This window comes from Nannospalax galili, unplaced genomic scaffold, assembly GCF_000622305.1.
Source record: "Nannospalax galili isolate Female #2095 unplaced genomic scaffold, S.galili_v1.0 scaffold634, whole genome shotgun sequence".
Classification (NCBI taxonomy): domain Eukaryota; kingdom Metazoa; phylum Chordata; class Mammalia; order Rodentia; family Spalacidae; genus Nannospalax; species Nannospalax galili.
Genome location: NW_008336853.1, coordinates 575,541 through 600,320, shown reverse-complemented (window position 1 = coordinate 600,320; position 24,780 = coordinate 575,541). Strand labels below are relative to the sequence as shown.

The 24,780-nt window shown below is 45.3% G+C and overlaps 1 protein-coding gene across 1 annotated transcript in view; it reads right to left on the bottom strand.

Annotated features, from left to right (window-relative positions):
• Srp68 (signal recognition particle 68) overlaps positions 1 to 22,551 on the bottom strand; it is a 41,568-nt gene extending 19,017 nt beyond the window's left edge. Inside the window, exons 1-8 of the mRNA XM_008831356.2 lie at positions 22,259 to 22,551; positions 20,898 to 20,964; positions 12,603 to 12,716; positions 8,074 to 8,269; positions 6,602 to 6,684; positions 6,229 to 6,338; positions 5,593 to 5,675; positions 4,336 to 4,476 (exon numbers count right to left, since the gene is read on the bottom strand). Coding sequence (XP_008829578.1) covers positions 4,336 to 4,476; positions 5,593 to 5,675; positions 6,229 to 6,338; positions 6,602 to 6,684; positions 8,074 to 8,269; positions 12,603 to 12,716; positions 20,898 to 20,964; positions 22,259 to 22,451 — 987 coding nt within the window. The 5' untranslated portion in view covers positions 22,452 to 22,551. The remainder of the gene's footprint in view (positions 1 to 4,335; positions 4,477 to 5,592; positions 5,676 to 6,228; positions 6,339 to 6,601; positions 6,685 to 8,073; positions 8,270 to 12,602; positions 12,717 to 20,897; positions 20,965 to 22,258) is intronic.
• Positions 22,552 to 24,780: the final 2,229 nt, after the last annotated feature.

The following is a 24,780-nucleotide window of genomic DNA, read 5'->3' as shown; positions in this document are numbered from 1 at the left end:
TATTTTATTATTTTAATTTTATGTGTATGAGTGTGTTGCCTGCATGTATGTGAGTGCAGCTGTGTCCTGCAGTGCCACAGAGGTCAGAAGAGGGCTTCAGATTCCCCTGGAACTGGAGTTAAGGACGGTTCGTAGCCGTCATGTGGGTGCTGGGAATTGAACCTGGGTCCTCTGCAAGAGCAGTCAGTGCTCTTAACCACTGAGCCATCTCTCCAGACCCAAAAGTATTTTTTTTAAAGAATATGAAGTTAGTAGAAAGGTTAGTAGTATTAGGATGACACAAGCCACTCTGAAAACACTAAGAACTACACAATTAGATTTTGGCAGCTCGTTAACTTCCAGCTCATGCTTTTCAGTTGAGTATTTTATTTCCCCGAATTATTTCTTCCTTCCACACTTTTCAATAACTGTTTCAATATTTAAACATCATGAAAACCTCTATGAACAGGGAATTAGCTGGGGCCACCAAAATGGCACTCTATCTCCTAGAGTGGCAGGTACCAATACCAACTGGGATGGGACACTGAAAGGAAGCAGCTTGCTTCTCACAACCAGAGCTCTTGGTTCCCAAGATGGAGAACAACATAAGGAGACCTGTCCACACAGCCATTTATAGCCAGTCTAATAACCCAACAAGGGCACCAAGAAGAGGGTGAGTGCCTCTTCTTGAGATGGGCCTCACTTGGCTAAAGGCTATTTCCCTACATTTAATGACCCATGGACCATTAACAGATGCTTAGTCAGCAACAGTTCTAGATCTGACATCTAAGGATTTTACTAAACTTTAACACTGTAGTTATATTACTTTCTGGCTTGATTTGGTTTATATGTGAAAAAGATCATTAGAGTCAAAATTTAACTGCTTTCTTTTATGTTGGTTTTGGTTCAGGGCTCACAGCTTAGTCCAGGCTGACCCATGACTTTCCACACCCAGCTGCAAAACTGTTTTTTTGAGACAGGGTCCCCCTCTGGCCCCAGCTGGTCTAGAACTCTCCACATAGACCAAGTAGGTCTTGGTCTCACAGAGATCCACCTGCCTCTGTCTTCCGAGTGTTGGGATTAAAGGTATGTACCATGACACGTGGCCAAAAATTCTTAAATATGTCAACAAATCAAATGCAGCAATATATGAAAAGTACACTATATCATGACCAAGGGTCGCTCTAGATTTGAAAGGTTAGTTAACACTGAAAACCTGCCAATGTAATTCATAGTATTAACAGGTTTCTAGTGTTCCTCCCTGTTTGCCTTTGTCTTTCCAAAGAACAATTTCCAACTATCCTTACACCATTTCTTCCAATTCTTTGTTTTTGCATAACTTCCAAACCCTCCAGTTTATCTTCTAGAAGAACAATTAAAAATGTGTACAATTTAGAAAATTTAGCTCAGTCCATGAAGTGCTTGCAGATCAGGAGTTCAAGGTTATCTTCAGCTATATAGTGAGTCTGAAGCTACCTTGTTACATCATACCTTGTCTCAAAGTTTAAAAAAACCAAGAGGGAGCTGGGCATGGTAGTGCATGCCTGTAGTCCCAGCACTTGGGAGGCAGAGGCAGGTGGATCTTTGTGAGTTCAAGGCCAGCCTGGTCTACACAGTGAGTTCCAGGACAGCTGGGGCTACAGGGAGGCCCTGTCTCAAAAAGACCAAAAAAAAACCCCAAAAAAACCAAGAGGCTCAGTGGGAAAAGGTGCTTGCCACCAAGCCTAATGACCTGAGGTTAATGCCTGCTTTTTGGTCCTTTTGTAACAGGGTCTCCTTGTAGCCCCAGCTGGGCTGGAACTCACTACTGAGACCAGGCTACTCTTGAATTCACAGAGATCCTCCTGCCTCTACTTCCCAAGTGCTGGGAACAAAAATTTTTTGAAGATGTATAAGCAAACCATTAAAATTATTTAAAAACAACTGGGCATGGTGACACATGCCTTTAGTCCCAGCACTCAGGAAGCAGGCAGATCTCTGTGAGTTCAAGGCCAGCCTTTACATTCTTTATTCTCCTCCAAGTTTTAGAGCAGGTGACTTAAAAGCTTTAAAGCAATTAACTCTATATACTCAGAAAAAAAAGATCAAACCTACACTTTTAAAAAACTATAAATTCGCCGGGCGTGGTGGCACGTGCCTTTAATCCCAGTACTCAGGAGGCAGGGGCAGGCGGGTCTCTGTGAGTTCAAGGCCAGCCTGGTCTACATAGTGAGTTCCAGGACAGCTGGGGCTACAGGGAGATCCTGTCTCAAAAAGACCAAAAGAAAAATAAACAAACTTAGTGTTCTTGATATGAGAAGTCTATTCTCAATAGTAATTTTAAACATGAAAAAGGGTTGAAGGCAGCTCAGTGGCAGAACGCTTGAGGACCTGGGTCTGATCCCCAGCACAGAAAAACCAAACCAAAGTCAAAACCAACCAAACCAAACCTCTTCACCTAGGCAAAGCTTTGCTGCATCATCACTTCGAGTGTTGAAGCTATGCGGAATGCAAATGTCCAATAACAGCCCCACTTTAACAGGTACTTAAAGACACATACTTGATATTATCTATGTGCATGAGATGGACAGTAAGTATTTATCTAATTATATAAACACACACCTAAACTAATGATTAGATGGATGACTTAACATGTTTGACTAGATTCTTAGTAAAGTTTGGAAAACTGTCGGCTTATTTTTTTCTTCCTAGTATCCAAATTTTGGTCAGTCCTGAACTGCCTTTTTAAAAAAAATCTTTGTATTTTTCTGGTGCTAGAGCTGGGGCCTCAAGCCAGGGAAGCCCAAGCACTACCAATGAGCCCTAAACTGTCTTGGCAGTGGCTAGGACTGGTCTTCTACACACAAGTCAAGCCTCTGAATCATACAAAAACTCCAGCTTGAGAGGGTTCTTTAAAAAATGTGCATGAAGCTGGGTGTGGTGGCGCATGCCTTTAATCCCAGCACTTGAGAGGCAGAGGCAGGCAGATCTCTGTGAGTTCAAGGCCAGCCTGGTCTACATAGTGAGTTCCAGGGCAGCTGGGGCTACAGGGAGACCCTGTCTCAAAAAGAACAAAAAAAGAAAAAAAAAAAAAAGGCATGAAAAAGGGGCTAAGGGTAGAGCTCAGTGGTAGAGCACATGCTTAGTACATGCAAGGTCTCGGGTTCAATTCCTAGCACCAAAACAATATACATGAGTGTGCACCCCACATCCACAAAATAAAAGTAATAAAATAAGTTTCTCAGTCTTCTAGTTTAAGAAAACATTAACAAGGGCTGGAGAGATGGCTCAGCAGTTAAGGGCACTGTCTGTTCTTCCAGGGGACCTGGGTTCAGTTCCCAGTACCCATGTGGCAGCTAACAACTGTCTGTAACTCCAGTTCCAGGGGACCCAAAGCCCACTTTTGGCCTCTGAGGGCACTGTACATGGGTGCACTTATGTACATGCAGGCAAAACACTCATACACATAAGATAAAAAATAAATCTATAAAAGAAAAAAACTAACTCTCTAGTACTGTTCTATTATTCTGTCCTTTAAGCACACAAAAGGAAAACAGGACAGCAATATGTAACCCAGAGAAGGACACGACATAAATAGTCTTCAGTTGCTAAAAGCTGCCTCCAACCCAAAGCGGCCACTGGGGAACAAGTGGCTGAAAAGTCTGGGTGCTTAACCTGAGTTATCAATCAATACAGTTAACAGAGCAACGCTCCACGTCCCATCCATGAATAATCTGGAGCACAACTGATAACTGTGAATTCTCAGAAACTTCCGACCCACAGAGAGACCACGGTCAGCAGCCTTGCTGTTTTGAAGATGCTCTTCACCTCCCGCAGAGCCTTAAAAGCTCTAATCACTGTGCCTCACAAACCAACATCTCTAGGATCTCTTATCTTTGGGGCTGCATCTGGTTGTTCATAGCCACAGACAGGTAATTATGTTAGTAAGCAGCTTCAAGTACAGCTTAACATGAACATTACACATATACCACACACAAAACAAGATATTCTGGTTTATCCAGGCTCTCCTGAAATGGCCAGGAATGAGAGGTGAGCCTTCAGGACTAGGAGGTGAGGCCAGCAGGTCAGAGACCCCAGGAAGCTACAGGATGCTGCACCACCTGCTGGCCAACCTTACATTAAACCAGCCTTTCAAAGCTCATTTTTCCCTTTGATGACTGTCACTTTGAAATTCTCTACCCTATAAATATAACTCCCCTATACACTTGGGTTTTCACAATTAATTTTATTCAAGAGCACCTCTCTAGACTTACCAATTCCCAAATAGCATTAACATAAATTCATTTTTTTGTGAGAAACCAGCACCCCCAAGACAACCTTCAGAGAGAGGAGCAAGCCTGGAGTGCTGCCCCTTACCTGGACAATAGCTGCTTCGTTGTCAGCCAGTCCCAATAGAAAGATCCTCACTTTGTCGATCTTCACTGGAACGGTTCTTCCTCTCCACTCCACTTCACTCATGGTCGCTGCCTGCTTGGCTCGGGTCTGAGTGATCAATGCCTGAAATGTGGTTTAAGGAGTTAAAGTTTTGGCAGTGGATGGAAACGAGGATGAACTGCGTCACTGACCAGCCGTCTCTATTGCACAGCAGACCCCTCAGAGCAGACAACACTTCTATTTTCAAATCCCTCCCTGGTGTTACGCAGATTAGCTTACGGAAAATCAAATATTTTTTTCCTAGTATTTTACATTTCTTAGTTTTTCTATGAACCTCTATTATCTGCTTAGGGTAAAAAGAAATGGGAAAGAAAAAAAAGGTTGCCAGGTGTGGCGGCCCGTTCTCCCAGCACTTGTAAGGCTGAGGGAGGCTCTATGTATTCAAAACCAGTGTAGGTTACAAAATGAGCCTAAACACACATACACACCAGATAAATACTGAAATATTTAGGGAAGTGTTCTTTGTTGTTAAAAATGTACACATTGGGGCTGGAGAGATGGCACAGCAGTTAGGAGAACTGGCTGCTCTTACAGCACCCACATGGCGGCTAACAACCATTTCTAACTCCAGTTCTGGGGGATCCGATCCCCTCTTCTGACCTCTGAGGACACTGCACAACATGGGTGCACCTACATACATACAGGCAACACATTTGTACACATAAAAAAAAAAAATTAAAAGAAGGCCGGGCATAGTGGTGCACGCCTTTAATCCCAGCACTCAGGAGGCAGAGGCAGGCTGATCTCTGTGAGTTCAAGGCCAGCCTGGTCTGGTCTACATAGTTCCAGGACAGCTGGGGCTACAGGGAGACCCTGTCTCAAAAAGACCAAAAAAAAAAAATCAAAATATTAAAAAAAAATAAGCAAAACATATTTTTTAAATGTAGACATTAGCTGGGCATGCACACCTTTAATCTCAGCACTAGGGAGGAAAAGGCAGGTGATCTCTGTGATCAACCTAATCTAGTGGTGGTGCACGCCTTTAGTCTGTTGAGATCAAGGCCAAGCTTGGTATCCATAGTGAGTTCCACACCAGCTCTGGCTACAGAGAAACCAAAAAAAAAGTAGGCCTAGCTATAAATATGCATTTACTAACTATAAATATTGTCAGGGGATGAGTTATTACTTCTGGACTTTTTCAGACCACGCTTTTCACAAATATGTACGCCCTAGAATTACCTCCAGTTTTTCAGCAAGGAGACCCTCTGTGCCCCCAGATCTCAATCTCATCTGCATGAGTTCATTAATAGCTGACTGGTCCCCTGAGAGACAGAGAAAGAGAGAGGAGTCTTTAAGGGTTTGTGTGCTTTCCTGACAGCCACTCAATTCAGCTGAGGTGATCTGACAGTTCTTCCCCTCCACTGAAGTGTGATCCATACCAGGATCAGTCTACAGCAGTAGTCTGAAGATAAGTCCTTCAAAGAATGAGAACTGCAGCTCTGAAAACACTGGGACAATGGTGGACACATTGTTATATTGGTCTAAATTCTCAAAGAGCTCAATGTCAAGAGTGAACTGGGGCTGGAGAGATGGCTCAGTGATTAAGAGCACTGACTACTCTTGCAGAGGACCTGGGTTCAATTCCCAGTACCCACATGGTAGCTAACAATACTCTGAAACTCCAGTTCTAGGTGATCCAATGCCCTATTCTGGCCTTCGCAGGCACTGTATGACATGGGTACACTGATACACATGCAGGCAAAACATTCATACACCTAAAATTTTTTAAAAGACTTGTTAAGTCAAGAAAGTAAGTTACATAAGCCTTCTAGTAAACCATGTCAAGTCAAGAACACTGCCTCAGTGCCTGCTCACCAATGTTATATGCACAGTAGCGGATGTTGGGCGAGATCTCTTCCACGCGCTGGTTATACAGCACAGCCTGCTCCTCTGTGAATGCACTGGCCAGTTTCTCGTAGATAGTTCTAGGAGCAAAAACATCAGACATTACGGCAGCCTTATTTTAAGTAAATTAACTCATAAGGACCACATGGCCAAAACCAAAACATGACCCTCCAAAGGCCTTTTGTTGACTACCAGATTAGCATGTTCCAAAGACAAAAGAAAATAAATCATTTCTATAGGGAAAAACAAACTTGTAACTTTCACAGAAAAACAGCAATGGTGGGTCTGCAGCCAGAGCACGGCTGTCACTGAAAGCAGCGCTGCTTAGGAGACAAGGACATACTTGCACTTGTTGAAAGCCTCGATGGCAGCTTTCCACTCCTGATGTTCAAAGCGCAACATTCCTGAGAGGTAAGCTGTGTACGCCTGTAAGGGATGGAAGAGAGCTGCTGGGTAAGAGGTCTCTATGTCTACCTTCCCTTGTTTATCTGTTGCCAAGGAAGGAGCCCAGAGCCTGGTTCATGCCAGCTGAGCTAGATCCCTAGCCCGAGAGAGCCGCTTAAATGAGAAGAATCAATGTTCCAGCTCCACATTTCCCTAACTCTAACAGTGGCCTGGAACCCACTCTGTAGACTAGGCTAGCCTTGAACTCAGAGATCCACAGGCCTCTGCCTTTCGAGTGCTGGGATTAAAGGCGTGTGCCACAACACCAGGTAAATATTTTTTTTAAAGTTCAATGCTGCCAAGTATGGTACTGTACCCCTTAAAATCCCAACACTCAAGAGGCTGAGGCAGGAGGAGCATGAATTTGACACCAGCCTGGGCTACAGAGCAAAGCCCTGTCCTCTTCATAGCCTGGAGCCCCTCTACCAGGAAAGCTGAGGATATGCTTATATTCTCAGCACTTGGGAGACAGAGACAGGACAAACAGGAGTAAGTTCAGCATTGGCTATAAAGTAGTTCAAGGTCATCCTGGATTAATGTCTTGTCTCAGAAAAACAAAATAAATAAATAAAATAAAAATGAAATAAAATTAAAGAAAAGTTGACTATCATCTCTAAAATTCGTACTTTATCAAGAGCCAGAGAGATGATCAGGGGTTAAGAGCACTGGCTGCTCCTGCAGAAGACCCAGGTTCAGTTCCCAGCACCCACACACAGCTAACCACCATCTGAAACTCCAGTTCTAGGAGATCCGATGCCATCTCCTGGCCTCTGTTGGCAACTGCACACATGTGATACATACTCGCAGGCAAAATGCTCATACATATAAAATAAAAATAAATTTAAAAAACTTTAAAATACGCTTTATGAACTTTCCTATACAGGAAAAGAAACTTGACCTTTATCAAGATTAGAGCAAATTTAGAAAATCTGAGCGCTAGGCTGGAGATGGCTCAGTGGTTAATAGCATTTACTGCTCTTGCAGAGGATCTGGGTTTGAGTCCCAGCACCCATATGGCAGCTCACAGCCACCTGTAACTCAGTTCCAGGGGATCCGAAGCTTCCACACACACCTTCACACATGTAGTACACATAAACTCATGCAGGGACACACTCATACACATAAATAAAAATAAATCAATAAAAAAACCACTAAGAGCTGAAGAATAAGAGACACTAACTTCACCTTTTAAAAGCAAGGTTGGAGCAGGGACGTAGCTGTGCTAGAGCACTCCCTAGCAGAGGAGGTCCTGAGTACATCCCAGAACCGTCAATCTACAACATAAGAAACTGCTCTGTTTAACTGTAGCCGTTTTTGAATTCACATCGCTAATCTCCACAATAAAGTACAGCTGGGTGTTAAGACAGTGACCTGCGCCTCTAGCTTGGTCTTGGCATCCACACGGTTACTCTCACACAAGCGTTCCAGTTCCTCAGCATGCTTCACGGCTTTTCGAAGACGAGATAGCAAGTGAAACCGTTTTCTGGGTTCAGTGTTGGCTTCCTGTTTGAGCTGCATGGCATAGCTCCAAGCTCTCTCCGCATCCATCAGAACCAACAGCAAGTATCTACACCAGAGAGGAAGGAGAGTGAACAGGGGCCAGGAGCATCAGGATCACAAGCATTCCGAGGAGCATGTCCTGCCTCTCAGCTTTCCTCCATCTTCCCTTCTGTCCCCACCTCAGGACCCTTTCTCTCATAACACAATTCCAAAATCAGCATCTCTGATCCCAACTTGACTGAGGCTCCTAAACACATCTCACTGGCAAGTCTCTACCACCTTGAATTTGGCCAGCCCAGGATTGGAACTTCCCTTCCAATCCAGTTAGAAACCAAGTGCTGGGCTGGAGAGATGGCTCAGTGGTTAAGAACACTGGTTGTTCTTCCAGAAGACCCAGGTTCGAATCCTAACACCCACATGGCAGCTAAAAACTGTCCAGTCCCAGGGGATCTGACAGCCTCTTCTGACCTCCGCAGGCACTGCATGGCAGGGGCGCAGTTACCTACATGCAGGCAATACACAAATACACATAAAATAAAAATAAGCCAAGCGTGGTGGCGCTTGCCTGTAGTCTCAGCACTTGGGAGGCAGAGGCAGGCGGATCTCTGTGAGTTCAAGGCTAGCCTGGTCTACACAGTGAGTTCCAGGTCAGCTGGGGCTACAGGGAGACCCCGTCTCAAAAAGACCAAAAATAAAAATAAATAAAAATAAAAAATAAATAAGAAAAAGAAACCAAGTGCTTAAGTGGCAGGACGTTGTGCTAGGTGTGGTGCTCACTGGTACCCAGCACTTAGGAGGCTGAGGCAGGAGGATTTTAAGTTCCAGGAGAGGAAACAAAGAGGCAGTGTGTTGAAGAGTGATGAACGAAGGCACTAGAGCCTGGGCTGGAATCCCAATGCCTGTCAGCTGTGTGACTCTAGGCAAAGTACTAGCTTTCCTGTACCCTGCTCTGCCTTAAGGTAATACGCCCAACACAGGACACAGCTGCTAGCACTTCCTATGGGATCAGTAATCTAAATCCTTTATCATTATAAATTATGGACTGATTAATCTTTTTTTTTTTTAATTAATGGGGATTGAATTTAAAGTTAATCACACATGGTAGGCAAGCACTCTAAAACTGAGCTATGTCCCCAACTCTCTTTTATTTACTTATTTACTTTTTATTTTGCAATAGGATCTCAATAAGTTGCCCAGGCTGGCCTTTAACTCACTCTATAGCCTAGCCCAGGCTGGCCTGGAAACTCAGTTCATCCTGCTTCAACTCCCAAATAACTAGGATTATAAGCCTGTTCTAAAACAGGTCCAGCTGGCTAATCTTTTTTTTTTTTTTTTTTGGTCTTTTCCTGTAGCCCCAGCTGTCCTGGAACTCACTCTGTAGACCAGGCTGGCCTTGAACTCATAGAGATCCGCCTGCCTCTGCCTCCCAAGTGCTGGGATTAAAGGCGTGTGCCTCCACGCCCTGCATGGCTAATCTTTTTTAAACTTTGATTTAACTTTATCGATCAAAAAGAAAAAGATTTGGGGGCTGGAGAGATGGCTGTGTGGTTAAGAGGCTGCCCTTGCAAAGGACCTGAGTTCAGTTCCCAGCATCCACATGGTGGCTGACAGTCATTCTAACTCCAGTTCCAGGGGATCTGATGTCCTCTTTTGGCCTCTGTGTGCATTGCACATGGGGGGGGGGGACAGGATGGGGGGACGACATATGGGACGGACAACTTACATACATACAAGCAAAACACTCATACACATAAAAATAAATTTTTTAGGCTGGAGAGATGGCTTAGTGGTTAAGAACACTGGTTGTTTATGCAGAAGACCTGGGTTCAAATCCCAGCACCCACATGGCAGCTAACAACTGTTTGAAACTCCAGTTCCAGGCAGAGGATCCGACAGCCTTTTCTGACCTCTGCAGGCATTGAGTGACACAGTGCACTTATTTACATGCAGGCAATACACGCATACACAGATAAAATAATAAATAAAATTAAAATAAAAATTTTTTAAATTTCTGACTTTTTAGCTGGGCGTGGTGGCGCACACCTGTAGTTCCAGCACTTGGGAGGCAGAGGCAGGCGGATCTCTGTGAATTCAAGGCCAGCCTGGTCTACATAGTGAGTTCCAGGACAGCTGGACAAAAAGACAAAAAAAAAAAATTTCTGACTTTTTGAAAAAATTACACATTACACTTTATTCAAGGGCAAACAATATTACATGTTATAAGAAAGAAATGATCTAGGTAATTTTGACAGTATTTCCTTTAAAACCCATCAGTTTTTCAATGGCAGTCATTTCTTTTCTTTCTAAATAGGGAGGTAGAGTGGCCATCTATCATGTATGGCCCCCAGTGGGGAGTGGTCACATGCCAGCAAAGTGTGAAGAATTGCTATCCCAGGTTTACTGTGGACTTCTGGGTGGGATAATTTTTGACTCTTAACTGGACCTCATCAGATCTACTCTTTGCCTTGCCCGATTCTATCACTGTCCGCACCAAGCTCCTCACTCCCCAGGCAGTAGTTCCATACCCAGAGCTCTGGTTCCTACACCACCTCCAGTCACACCTGGCATGCAGCTTCCCCTCACAGGAAGCTCTTCCCTCTTGCAAGTCCTTTAAGGCAGGAGTACTGCTTTCCCCATCAAGCACTCCCATGCTAAGTTCTCCTTTCCAAGACTTCAGAACACTTAACAGTGCTCTGATTTGCATCTGACTAGAGCTCTTAGCAAGAGCACAGTCAACAAGAGCCATGCCTCTTGTCTTCCATATCCAGCATGGCCTCTAGCTCCACCTTGACTTTATCCTGGACCACAGAGGAACAAAAGAATTTTTCTGTAAAGGACCCTACAGTCTGTATTTTAGGCTTTGAAGGCCTTAGCAGGCACATTACTCTGCTGTCTTAACACAAAAGCAATGTAAATACTTGAATGAATTACATTTTTTTTCTTTTGTACACGAATGGTACAGGCATGTCTGTGCATATGTATGTGGAGGTCAGAGGTCAACACTGAGTCTCATCCTCTATCATCTCCACCTTGTTTTTTGAGACAGATGCTCTCGCTGAACTTGGAGTTCACCGATTTGGTTAGACTGGCTGGCAACAAACCCCGGAGATCCTGTTTCCACTTCTTTTAAAAAAAATATTATTTTATGTGTATGAGTGTATTTGCCTGCATGTATGTTAGGTGAACCCATGTCATGCAGTGCCGACAGAGGTCAGAAGAGGGTGCTGGAATCCCTGGAACTGGAGTTACAGACAGTTGTATGTGGGTTCTGGGCTGAACTCAGGTCCTCTGTAAGCAGCCAGTGCTCTTAACCACTGAGCCATCTCTCGAGCCCCCCGACCCCATTTCCACCTTTTAAGCCCTGGAGTTGTGGGTGCATGCTGCTGTGCCCAGGTTGTTACGTGGATACTGGGGCTCAAGCTCAGGTTCACATTCTTGGGTGCCAAGCACTTTATGGACTGAGCTATCTCCTTGGCCCCAAACTAAACTTATACAAAGGCAGCAAGAAGACAATCTGGTCTAAACTGAAGCTCCAAGAACTGATTCCCTGGAGATATTCAACCCACAGAGCTTGACAGGGTCATCTTTTGGGGGGTCAGGGAAACAATATGAGACGGTTATGCAACCCATGCTGTTCTCACTCTATGGAGCTAAGGATGACCTCAAATTCCTAATCCTCCTGCCTCCACTCCTTAAGTGTTAGGAATACAGGCTAGTGCTACCACATGATCTTTTTGTGGTGCTGGTGATGAAAGTCAGGGCTTTGTGCATGCTAAACATGCATTCTACCAACTGAGCTATATATCCCTAGCTCCCAACACAGTTTTTTTAAAAAAGATTTTATTATTTTTAGTTTTTTTAGGTATATAAGTGTATTGCTTCTGTGTGTGCAATGCTCACCAAGGTTAGAAGAGGACCTTGGATGCCCTGGAACCGGAGTTACAGACAGCTGTTAGAAGCCATGTGGGCGCTGGGAATCAAACCCAGGTCTTCTGTAGGAGCAGCCAGTGCTCTTGACAGCTGAACCATCTCTCCAGGCCCCCCAACACAGTTCTTTTTTTTTTGAGTCTTTTTGAGACAGGGTCTCTCTGTAGTCCCAGCTGGCCTAGAACTCGCTATATAGACCAGGCTGGCCTCAAACTCTGCCTCCTGAGTGTTGGGACTAAAGGCATGCGCCACCACACCCAGCCCCAACATAGTTCTTGAATAAGCTACTGAAACTCTTTGGAGCTCAGTCTCGTCACCTTAGAATATACAAATAGAAAAAAGAACAAAACCCCCAGAAAACAGCTTTCCCACAGAACTGCCTGCACAAGCACAGGAGGTAATAAAGGGTTTGGTAGAATGCCTGGCACACTATTCAATAAAGGTACCAACAAGATGGATTTAGAGCCCTGCACCTGTTATCAGTCAGAAGCTCTTCAGTTACTTTTTTCCCTGTGAATTTGTGTCTGTTCCCCATCTTAAAGTTGAGTGTTTTCCGGAGACGTCTTTGTCTTCGGGAACAGTAGCCCCTGCAATGAAACAAAACAAAATTCATTCAGCCAAGCTGGTAGTACATTTTCAGAATATTCTGTAATAAGGTTAGGTCAAAGGTTTGGAGAACTCTGTTTATGGTGACTACAAACATCATGTCACCTGACAAACACCTGCTGAAGTAAAACACGCAGGGGTGTAACCGGCACCATAGGAAATGTGAGATTTTACCAACCGTTAAATCAGAGATAACACACCATCTCATGCACAATATAAAATGATTACACTCTTTCTTCCTTCTTGGTGTTTTGAGTTAGGGTCTTACACTGCAGCCTAAGCAGGTCTAGACCTCACTTGGTAGCCGAGGCTGGCCCCAAACTCATGGTAATTCTCTTGCCTCCATTTTCCAAGTGATTATAGACGTGAGCCACATGCCTGACTTGGAATATTTAAATATTATACCAGAATTTCAACCTTAAAAGCTACCAGGGCTTAGATTACTAAGAAAAGCCAGACATGGTAATGCACATTCAGTACTCTGGAGGTAGAGGTAGAAGGATAAGGAGTTCAAAGCCAAGTTTGACTACATAGCCAGCCTGAACTATATAAAAAACCCAAAACAGGGGCTAGAGAAATGGCTCAGCAGTCAAGAGCACTGGTTGCTCTTGCAGAAGACTTGGGTTTGATTCCCAGCACCCACATGATAGCTCACAATTGTTAAGTCTAGTTTCAGGGGCTCTGATATCCTCTTCTGACCTCCACTGGCATCAGGTATGCAAGTGGTGCATATAGATACATGTCAGCAAACAATCATAGACATAAAATAAAAACAAATGTACAAAAAAAAAAAAAAAGTATGGGGCTGGAGAGATGGCTCAGCAATTAAGAGCACTGACTGCTCTTCCAGAAGACTCATAGGTTCAGTGCCCAGCACCCACATGGCAACTAACAACCACAGTAACTCCAGTTCCAGGGGATCTGATGCCCTCTTCTGACCTCCATGGGCACTGCACAACATGGGTGCACTTACACACATGCAAGCTGGGTGTGGTGGCACATGTCTTTAATCCTAGCACTTGGGAGGCAAAGACAGGCGGATCTCTGTGAGTTCAAGGCCAGCCTGGTCTACATAGTGAGTTCCAGGACAGCTGGGGCTACAAGAAGACCCTGTTTCAAAAAGACAAAAAAATAATAAAAATAAAAAATAAAATAATAATAATAATAATAAAACATTAAAAAAAAAGTACAGCCAAACCTACTGAAACGTATGGAGTGCTAGTGACACTTGGTTATCTCCGAGACTCTGAGATAAGAGGATCTTTTTGGCTCCTTTCTGTAACAATTTATAAATTCCTATGGCTATAAGAGAGTAACAAGGAGCCCAGCGTGGTGGTGACACCTTTGATCCCAGCACTCGGGAGGCAGAAGCAGGCGTATCTCGAGGCCAGCCTAGTCTACGTACTGAATTCCAGATCAGCTGGGGCTACAAGTTGACCCTGTCTCAAAAAGACCAAAAGAAAAAAAAAAGAAAGAAAAACGTGACAAGGACAGAGATCCCGCACCTTGGCTTGGGTGGGGAGACCAATGAGTGAGTATGCGTATATAACCACAATCTTTGTCCAAAGAACTGAGACTTGTGAGTTACATTCAGAATGCAACAAGTCAGTTCAACTTTTGTTGCTGGAAGAAAAAAAAAAGACAGTCTTCTCCGAGCTGTGCTACCGCCTAGATCAGAGCACCCCACTGTTCAGTTGCAGCAGTTGCTATTCCAGACAAATTCAGAACTGCTTAAATCACCAGCATAAGGACAGCAATAAATAAGCATATGTTTACCAGCAACTGTCAGCCAGGAGAGTAACATTTTCATGAAAATCTGTTATGTAAAGAAAAGCCTGCAGTAAAGGACTCCTTGACAATTTCCAAACAGCTCATTCCTATTAAACTATGATGCTCAAGTCACTTGACTTAACACAGTGATTAAGTGCTAACCAAAACAAGAAAAAAGCACATTAAGAAAAAAGAGACCATCCACCACCCACCATTTTCCTCCAGTAAGGGAGCAATCCAGCAAACAAAGGAGCAATCAGGGTTAACTGATGGCCAGATTACATGTTATATGAGAAACAACAATTACCAACGACTCCGCATAGCCTGGCCCCATTTTGAGGATGTACAGGTGCATGTGTGCACCATACACACACTCAAAACATGTTTTCTTGTGACTTCACACCTGCACCTCATACTTTCTCCTCCACAGTAGAACTTCTCGAACTCATGGCCTCTGGTTGCTCTCTTCCTCACCCTTCTCTCTCCTCAAGCTCCTCCACAACTCCCATCAAACTTCCTGTAAGCTCATCAGTAATGCCTAAACTGGGGCCAGTGAGATGGCTCAGCAGGCGAAAGCATTTGCTGTCAAGCTGTATGATCCCAAGTTCAATCCCCAAACCCACATGGTGGAAGGAGAGCACTCCTTCAAGCTGTCCTCTGACATCACATGCCATAGCGAAGCACAAGTTCATACAAACATACAGGCCCACAAAATAAATAAAAAATAAATTAAAGCTGGGAAATTAAAAAGGGGCTGGAGTGGTGCTTCAGTGGTTAACGGCACTTGCTACTCTTCCAGAGGACCTGGCCTTGGCTCCCATCACCCACATGGCAGCTCAAACTTGCCTGTAACTCCAGCTCCAAAACTCTCTATGGGCATCTGCACACACCCACGAGATACATACATAAAAATATATAAAATCTCCGAATAATATGTATATATAATAAAAAAGGAAAAAGAACGCCAAGTGGACTTGCAAGATAACTCAACATGTAAAGGCACTTACCACCAATCCTGATGACCTAAGTATAATCCCCAGGACTATATGGTAGAAAGAGAAAACCAACTCTCTCACACACACAGACACACAGACACAAATAAATGTAATTTAGAAAAAAATGGGGCTGGAGAGATGGCTCAGTGGTTAAGAACACACAGAAGACCAGGTTCAAATCCCAGCACCCACATAGCAGCTAACAACTGTCTGTAACTCCAGTCCCAGGGGATCAGACAGCTTCTTCTGACCTCCAAGGGCACTGCACGACATGGGTGCACTTACCTACATGCAGGCAATACACGCATACACATTAAAAAAAAAAAAAAAAAATCCCAGTACTTGGGAGGTAAAGGCAGGCAGATTTCTGAGTTCAAGACCAGCCTGGTCTACACAGTCAGTTCCAGGCCAGCTGGGGCTACAGGGAGACTCTGTCTCATAAAGACCAAAAAATAAAAATAAAAAAAAGTTTGTGTGGATTACACATATTAGAAGGGACTATTACGAATGTTGGTAAAGTCAGAGACTTGGGTCACGCAGTTCTGTAATCCCAGATACTAGGGAAGCTGAGGCTGGGGGACAGCAAACTCAAGGACTGCCTAGGCTACATGACGTTAGTGAGCCCATCTCAAAATGAAAAATAATGGAAAGGGGCCGGAGAGATGACAAGCAGTTAAGAACACTGGCCGCTGTTGCAGAAGACTCAGGTTTGAATCCAGACACCCACATGGCAGCTAACCCTCTGAAACTACAGTTCCAGATCTGATGCCCTCTTCTGACCTCTGTGGGCACTGCATGACATGGGTGCACTTACATGCAGGCAATACACTCATACACACAAAACAAAAATAAGCTAGGTGGTGTGGCACATGCTTTTAATCCCAGCATCTGGGAGGCAGAGGCAGGTGGATCTCTGGTTCAAGGCCAGCCTGGTTTACATAGTAAGTTCTAGGCCAGGTGGGGCTACTATAGGGAAACCCTGTCTCGAAAAGAAGCCCCCCTCAAAAAAACCCTACAACTGACTTTATAAAAAGAGGGGGTTATGTCAAAGAATACTAGCCAATACAAAGGGCTTTTAAAAAATACTTTATTATTTAATACTTTATTTTTACTTTATTGCACGTGTATGAGTATATTGCATACAGGCATGTATGTGCACCCATGTTGTGCAATGCCTGTGGAGGTCAGAAGAGGGTGTCAGAAGAGGGTGTCGGATCCCCTGGAACTGGAGTTACAGATGGTTGTTAGCCATCATGTGGGTGTTGGGAATTGATCCTGGGTTCTCTGCAAGAGCAACCAGTGCTCTTAACGGCTGAGCCATCTCTCCAGCTCCATTCCAAAAGTTTTTTGTTGTGTGAGACAGGGTCTCACTGTGTAGTCCCGGCTGGCCTGGAACTTACTAGGTAAACCAGGCAGGCCTTGAACTTTGAGAGATTTGCCTGCCTCTGAAATGCTGGGAGTAAAGACAACAGTCACCTTGCCTGGCCTCAAAAGAGGTTTCTATTGGTCAAGTCTGAGTCAATTTAAATAATATTAGATTGACTAGATATGGTGGTACACATCTTTAATCCCAGTAGAGGTGGGTGGATCTGGTCTACAGATCCTAGAGGCCTGCCTAGTCTACATAGGTAGCTAGTTCCAGGCCAGCTGGGGCTACAAAGAAACCCAGTCTCAAAACACAAATAATAATAATAGATCACAAGTCATAAAATTGGACACTATTAGCACATTCAGATACAAATGAATGAATAAAATACAAGTATAATGAAGAATGGGGCATTTACAGAGCTTTTTTAAAAAAATATTATTATTATTTTTTTTGGTCTTTTTGAGACAGGGTCTCCCTATAGCCCCAGCTGTCCTGGAACTATGCAGACCAGGCTGGCCTTGAACTCACAAAGATCAGCCTGCCTCTGCCTCCTGAGTACTGGGACTAAAGGCATGCGCCACCACGCCCGCTTATATTATTTTTTTGGTCTTTTTGAGACAGGGTCTCCCTATAGCCCCAGCTGTCCTGGAACTCACTATGCAGACCAGGCTGGCCTTGAATTCACAGAGATCCAACTGCCTCTGCCTCCCGAGTGCTGGGATTAAAGGCATGCGCCACCACGCCCAGCTTTATTTATTACTTTTATTTTATGTGTATGAGTGTTATGCCTGCATGTAAGTAAGTGTCGTGTAATGCCCGAGAAGGACACAAGAGGTCTTCTGATCCCCTGGAACTGGAGTTACGGACAGTTGTTAGCTGCCATGTGGGTGCTGGGATTTGAACCCAGGTCTTCTGCAAGAACAACCATTGTTCTTAACTGCTGAGCAATCTCTCCAGCCCCTTTCAGAGCTTTTTTAACATTTTATTTATTTTTATTTTATGTGTGTGAGTGTATTGCTTATATGTAGGTTGGTGCATCCGTGTCATGCAGTGTCCACGGAGGTCAGAAGAGAGTGTCAGATCCCCTAGAACTGAAATTATGGATGGTTGTTAGCTGCCATGTGGGTGTTGGGAATCAAACCCGGGTCCTCTGCAAGAGTATTCAGTGCTCTTAACTGCTGAGTCATCTCTCCAGTCCAGAGAGTCTCAGAGTTTTTCCTCATAAAATCCTTAGTAATTACAAAAGGAATGACTTTTCAGGAAAAACCTAGCCAACTCCTTAAACATCAGCTGCTGGATAAAGTGAAACTGTGGGCCTCCACCTAGCACAAGGCAAGCTCAGTATCACTGTGACATTCTTGCCCAAGATCCAGAACCCAAACCTCATCATGAGGAGACAGCAAATAAGCCCAAAGTGAACAGTAGCCTCCAAAACAACTGGCCAAACACCTCTAACAGAGCAAAAACTTGGCAAATTAAGCAAAGGCTAACCTGTAAGCCCAAGTCCCAAGATGAAGAGCTGGACGTAGTGGTACACACCTTTAATTCCAGCACTCGGGAGGCAGAGGCAGGCAGATCTTTGTAAATTCAGGGCCAGCCTGGTCTATATAGCCAGTTCCAGACCAGCCAGGGCTACATAGGGAGACTCTGGTCTCAAAAACAAACAAGATGAAGAATGACAGCCACAGTTGACCTCTGGCCTCTATGGCACTGGTACCTACCTATACCCCCAAACCCACCCACCCACACACCTACCTACACACCCATACATCACCACCTACACACCCCTACCCACACACATACACCTACACACACACACACGCACAATGGTTACGGGGCACTGGCACCTACCTACACACCTACACACCCCCACCCCTAAACACACACACCCCACACCCACACACTCATACACACACAATGGTTACAGGGGCACTGGCACCTACCTACACACACACACACACACACACACACACACACACACACACACAACGGTTACAAGGGTCCATTCAGGTTCTGAAAAACCATACATTTCCTGTATACATTTCTGTTTATAAATTATATTTGAATGAAATTCTAAAACCCTTCAATAAGATGGTTTTACTGGGGCTGGAGAGATGGCTCAGCAATTAAGAACACTGGCTGTTCTTGCAGAAGACCTGGGTTTGAATCCCAGCACCCACATGGCAGCTAACAACTGTCCGTAACTCCAGTTCCAGAGGATCCGACAGCCTCTTCAGTCCTCCGCAGGCACTGCACCACATGGGTGCACTTACCTACATGCAGGCAATATACGCATACACATAAAATAAAAATAATCAATAAAATATTAAAATAAGAAAGAAAGGCAGCAGAACTGAAAGTGTCAGGCCGGGCTTGGCTACACATAAGAAAAGCCAGAAAAGCTGCCGAAGGGCTTAGTGCCTGAAGACGCTTTCTGCCAAGGCTGACAGAGTGGGTTCCATTCCTGGGACCTACACGGTGGAAGCAGAGAAATGACTCCCAGAAGTTGTCCTCTGACCTCCAAACACACATGGTGGCACACACGTATACACATACACACATACACATACACAAATATAATTTTTAAAAAAGAGTATGGGGCTGGAGAGATGGCTCAGCAGTTAAGAGCACTGACTGCTCTTGCAGGGGATCAGGGTTTGAATCCCAGCACCAACATGGTGGCTAACAGTCCATAACTCCAGTTCCAGGGGATCTGACGCGCTCTTCTGACCTCTGCAGGCACTGCCCGAAACAGGTGCACTACATACATGCAGGCACTATACTCATACACACAGAATATTTAATAAATAAATAAAAAGGAAAAATAAATAAAAGGAGAAATAGGTGAGAAAGGTAAATGGAACAAAGGGCAGAGTGGACACTCTGATGGCTGAGCAGTGGATGTACAAGCTTCATTCTACATTTGTGGCTAAAATTTAATTTTCTTTATTATTTTTTTGGTTTTTTTTGAGACAGGGTCTCCCTGTAGCCCCAGCTGTCCTGGAACTCACTATGTAGACCAGGATGGCCTTGAACTCACAGAGATCCGCCTGCCTCTGCCTCCCAAGTGCTGGGACTACAGGCGTGCGCCACCTCTCCTGGGCGACCTTGAACTCTTAACCCTTCTGAGATTATAGGTACCACCATGCTCAGTTCATACTCTACTTTTCAGTTATAATAAATCTGTTTTCGGCTTGAAGTCTGTTACAACCAAGATCAAAGAAATCCACTTAATACAGATAATGTATAAAATACTGAAAAGTATTGACTTGAACCACGACTATACACTCTCTCTATACATAGTTAAGAAATGATTATCAGTCAGGCATACGCATTACCTCACGCCTATAATCCCAGCACCCAGAAGGCATGGACAGGAGAATTGCCAATAGTCTAAGGCCAGTCTGGTCTACATAGTGAATTCCAGACCAGCTGGGACTACATAGTGAGACCATGTCTCAAAAAAACAAAACAAAAAGTTACATATTTTCACTCACTGTGAAACCAATGCTAGAAAAGCTGGGTGTACTTTTTGATACAGCAGAGAAAGCAGGAAAGTAACAAAAGCCAGCTGAGTTAGAAAACACCAGTCGGGGCTGGAGAGATGGCTCAGTGGTTAAGAACACTGGCTGCTCTTACAAAGGACCTAGGTTTGATTCCTAGAACCCACATGGCGGCTAACAGACCTTTCTAACTCCAGTTTTAGGAGGTCCGACACCCTCTTCTGAATGCTGTGGGCTCTGCATGACACAGGTGAGCTTATGTACATGCAAGAAACACACTCATACACATAAAATAAAAATAATAGTTTTTTTTTGGTCTTTTTGAGACAGGGTTTCTCTGTAGCCCCAGCTGCCCTGGAACTCACTATGTAGACCAGGCTGGCCTTGAACTCACAGAGTCCGCCTGCCTCTGCCTCCTGAGTGCTGGGACTAAAGGCGTGTGCCACCATACCCAGCAATAAAGTATTTTTTTAAAAAAGATAAAGAAAACACCAGTCAGCCACACACCTTGCACAGGACACTAACCTGTACCGCTGGAAATCGCCATGCCGTAAGCCATGCTGCTGCTGGGATTCCTTGATGATCTGAAGAACTACAGCCAAGATTAAGGAAAAACCCACAATGGCAACAATCCAAATATGCCCATAGCTCCACTATCTGTGTCTGTGACAAACCACAGCACATTAGGCGCCTGTGAGGTTCCCAGGACATTAACAAGGAGATTCTCCTGTAATCATTTTCAAAAGCTATCTCGTCAAAGGACAAGGCTAAGTTTGCAGAAAAATTAATTGCCTGAACTGTTACTTTTTTTTCAAACAAAATAGGAGGGTACTAACATTAGGAATTGCTGAAACCCAAAAGCTTAAATAAATCTCTGGATTGTAAATACTGATTATAACTGTGGTTGCTTCCACCTGGCCCCACACTGCTCTCATTCAAATAGACTCTGGTTATGACTTGGGCTAACTACACTTCCTATTTGTCTTCTATGCTCGGCAAATTGAACTTTCCTCAACAGTTTTCCATAATGAATGCTTCCAGGGCCTATGATTAGTGCATGTCAATCAAAATAAGTCAGTTTCCATAAAAATAGCCATTTTTCTTTTTAAAAGGATTCATAGTAAAATCGGGCACTCATTTAGAACTATACCACCAAATCAAGCAGTAAAAACCAAAACCTCCCCCGAAAAGGCCAGTTTAGTCCAGTCAGTAAGCTCTAGTTTCAGTGAAACCCTGTCTCAAAAACTACGGTGAACAGAGACTGAGGATGACACTAAATGCTGACTTCTGGCCTCCACACACAGCACCTGCACCCACACCCATGTGTACACACAGACATACACACACAGTGATTCCTCCTCCAGCTTTTGGTGACGATCCCACCAAGATAAACCGCCTACAGACGTATGTGGAAAATTACACAGATTATATCCAAGTACAGGCATTTATATTCAAAACGGGTAAGAAGCTTTTCTTCTGAGTACTCTTGACCTCCACATCTAGCTGCAATTTTCACTAGCCAGTCCACAGTAACTGTCGATCAATAGTATTACCCTGAAACCGCAAGACTGCAGTTTCTTCTCCCCAGTCCAGGGGTCCAAGGCTGAACTGGTCTGCCGGGTGGCTGCCGCGTCAACCCGTGCAAAAGCCCTCTAACTGGCTGTCTCCGGACACCCGCCCGACATTCCTATTCCACCTGGAAGAGAGCGACGCGGTCCGGAAGGCCAGGAGCATGCCGGAGAGAGCGAGGGGCAGACCCTGGACCTGCGATGGGCCTGGCCAGCGCACCGCAAGCCTCGGCCTCCGCGCCCGGAGCCGCCTCTCCCGCCCTCAGCCCTCCGAAGCGACACGTAGTCATTGCGAGTCGGGCCACCGCTCCAGGATACTCTCCAGGCTCAGGCTATCCCCGAACTCCTTGTTCGCCTTCGAGCCGGCTGAAGGGCGCTCGTTCTCTTTATTCTCCTCTCCTCCGGCACCTCGTCCTCCACCGCTCCCGCCGCCGCCGCCACCACCACCACCACCGCCGCCGCCGCCGCCGCCGCCGCCACCGCCACCCGGGACCTGCTTCTCAGCAGCCATCTTGCCCCTGCGCCGCAAAGCAGGACGGGACAGAGGAGGCGAGATGACCGGGGGCGGGACAGAGCGGCACCTGCTCAGCCCGACTGACGGGACTCTGGCGGACTCCACGGTGGACCGCGCCTCCAGAGGCCCAAAGCCGTGTGTTGGAGTGCGCCTGCGCGTCGGCGGGGCTCCAGGGCTGAGAAGCTGGGCGGAGCGGGGCGGGGAGGGGGGGGGGGGGGGGGGCATCCCCTCAGCCCGACTGACGGGACTCTGGCGGACTCCACGGTGGACCGCGCCTCCAGAGGCCCAAAGCCGTGTGTTGGAGTGCGCCTGCGCGTCGGCGGGGCTCCAGGGCTGAGAAGCTGGGCGGAGCGGGGCGGGGAGGTGGGGGGTGGGGGGGGAGCATCCCGAGGTCCCGGCCGACCTGAGGGTAGCCCAGCTCCTGTCCATCAAGGATGGGAGGGCCAGAGAAAGACGCCCGCTTCGGGCATCCCTGTGCCGGGATTGGCTCTCATCCCGCGCATCACGGTGTCCCACGCCTCTGATCTCAGCGCTTGGGAGGCTGAGGCTGGAGGATTGAGGCTGAGGCTGGAGTTCGAGGTCAGCCTGGGCTATATAGTAAGACCGTGTCTCAAAAGAAAGGCGGAAGCCTAAACATTTTGGATTGGGGGTTGCCAATCTTTTACTCTCAAGAGACTCAGATGGGATTTCCACTCTAAAAAACAAGAAGCGCCCCTCTTGTGTGTGACAGCTTCTCTGCCTCTGATAATGAGAAAACACTGATCCCAGCAGCGCTGCAGTCAGAAGGCAGTATCCCCCGGGGGGGGGGGGGGGCTTCCTCAGACTGCTTGGTACCTGTGGCCCTCTCTGGATTGTCCATCGCCAGTCCAAGGACAAAGTCTACGAATCTTTGCAGTTGGGCACCCCCCCCCCAGTCCTGCATCAATTATTGCTGGGACAAAGTGCTGGAAAAATAATTTAATCTCCCTCTGACCTTGTTCTTGCATCTGTGAAACGAGGATAACCACTTAAAGTGACTGTTAAACTAGGCATGGTAGCTCATGCCTATAATCCCAGCATTTGGGAGGCTGAGGCAGGAGGACCCAGAGTTGAAGGCCAGCCTTAGCTACATAGTAAGTTTCAGGCCAGCCTGGGTTAGATGAGACCCTGCCTCAAAAAGACAAACAGAGCTGGGGAAATGGCTCAGAGGGTGAAAGCACTTCCTACATGAGCCTGATCTGAGTTCTGATCCCCAGAATCCATGCAAAGGCCAGATGCAGCATGAGCATTACATTGCACCTGTAATCCCAGCACTCCTCTGGTGAGGTATGGAGACAGGTGAATCCTCCAGAAGCTCAAGGGCCAGCCTAGAGAGAGTGACTCTACCTCAAGAAGGTGGAAGGCAAGAACTAGCTTATGAACGTTGTCCCCTTCCACACACACACTACAGCACAAGCACACCTGCATTCACACACAAAAATAAAACAATGGGCCAGCAAGTTGGCTCTGCAGATAAAAGTGCTTGCCATGCAAGCCTGACAACCTGAGTTGGATACCCAGAACCCACAAAAAAAGGAGAGAACTGATTCCCAAAGGTGTCCTCTGCACCCACACTTATAAACATCATACACATATAAAATAATGGATTAAAATATATATTAAAAACAAAAATTCTAAATATATATCACAGTTAAATGGAAAATATTATGCTGTATAACTTTTGGGTTTTTAAAATATTTTGTTGTTTTATTTTATGTGTATGAGTGTTTTGCCTCATATATGTAAGTACTAACCATTGAGCCATCTCTCCAGCCCCAATGCTGTATAACTTTGGATGGAATATTATTTGGCCATAAAAAGGAAAGATGTACTGATCATCATACAACACAGATGAACCTTAAGAGTATTATGCTTTGGGACTGGAGAGATAGCTCAATGGTTGAGGGCACTGGCTCCTTTTACAGAGGACCCGGGTTCAATTTCCAGCACCCACATGGCGACTAACAACCATCTGTTCCAGGGGATCCCACGCCCTCTTCTGACCTCTGTGGGCATTTCATGACACAGGTGCACTTACATGCAGGCACTACACTCAAACTCATAAAATCAAAATAATAAATAAAATATTTTTAAAAGATATTACGCTCAAGGCCATCCTGGTCTACATAGTGAGTTCCAGGCGAGCTGGGGCTACAGGGAGACCCTGTCTCAAAAAAGACCAAAAAATTTTTTTTTTGTTTTTGATGTTTTGTGGTAAGGACCATTGATCAGTAGCCTAATCTAACCTAGAACTCAGAATTTAGTCCAAATTGGACTCAAAGTCAAAACAATCTTTCTGCCTCCAAAC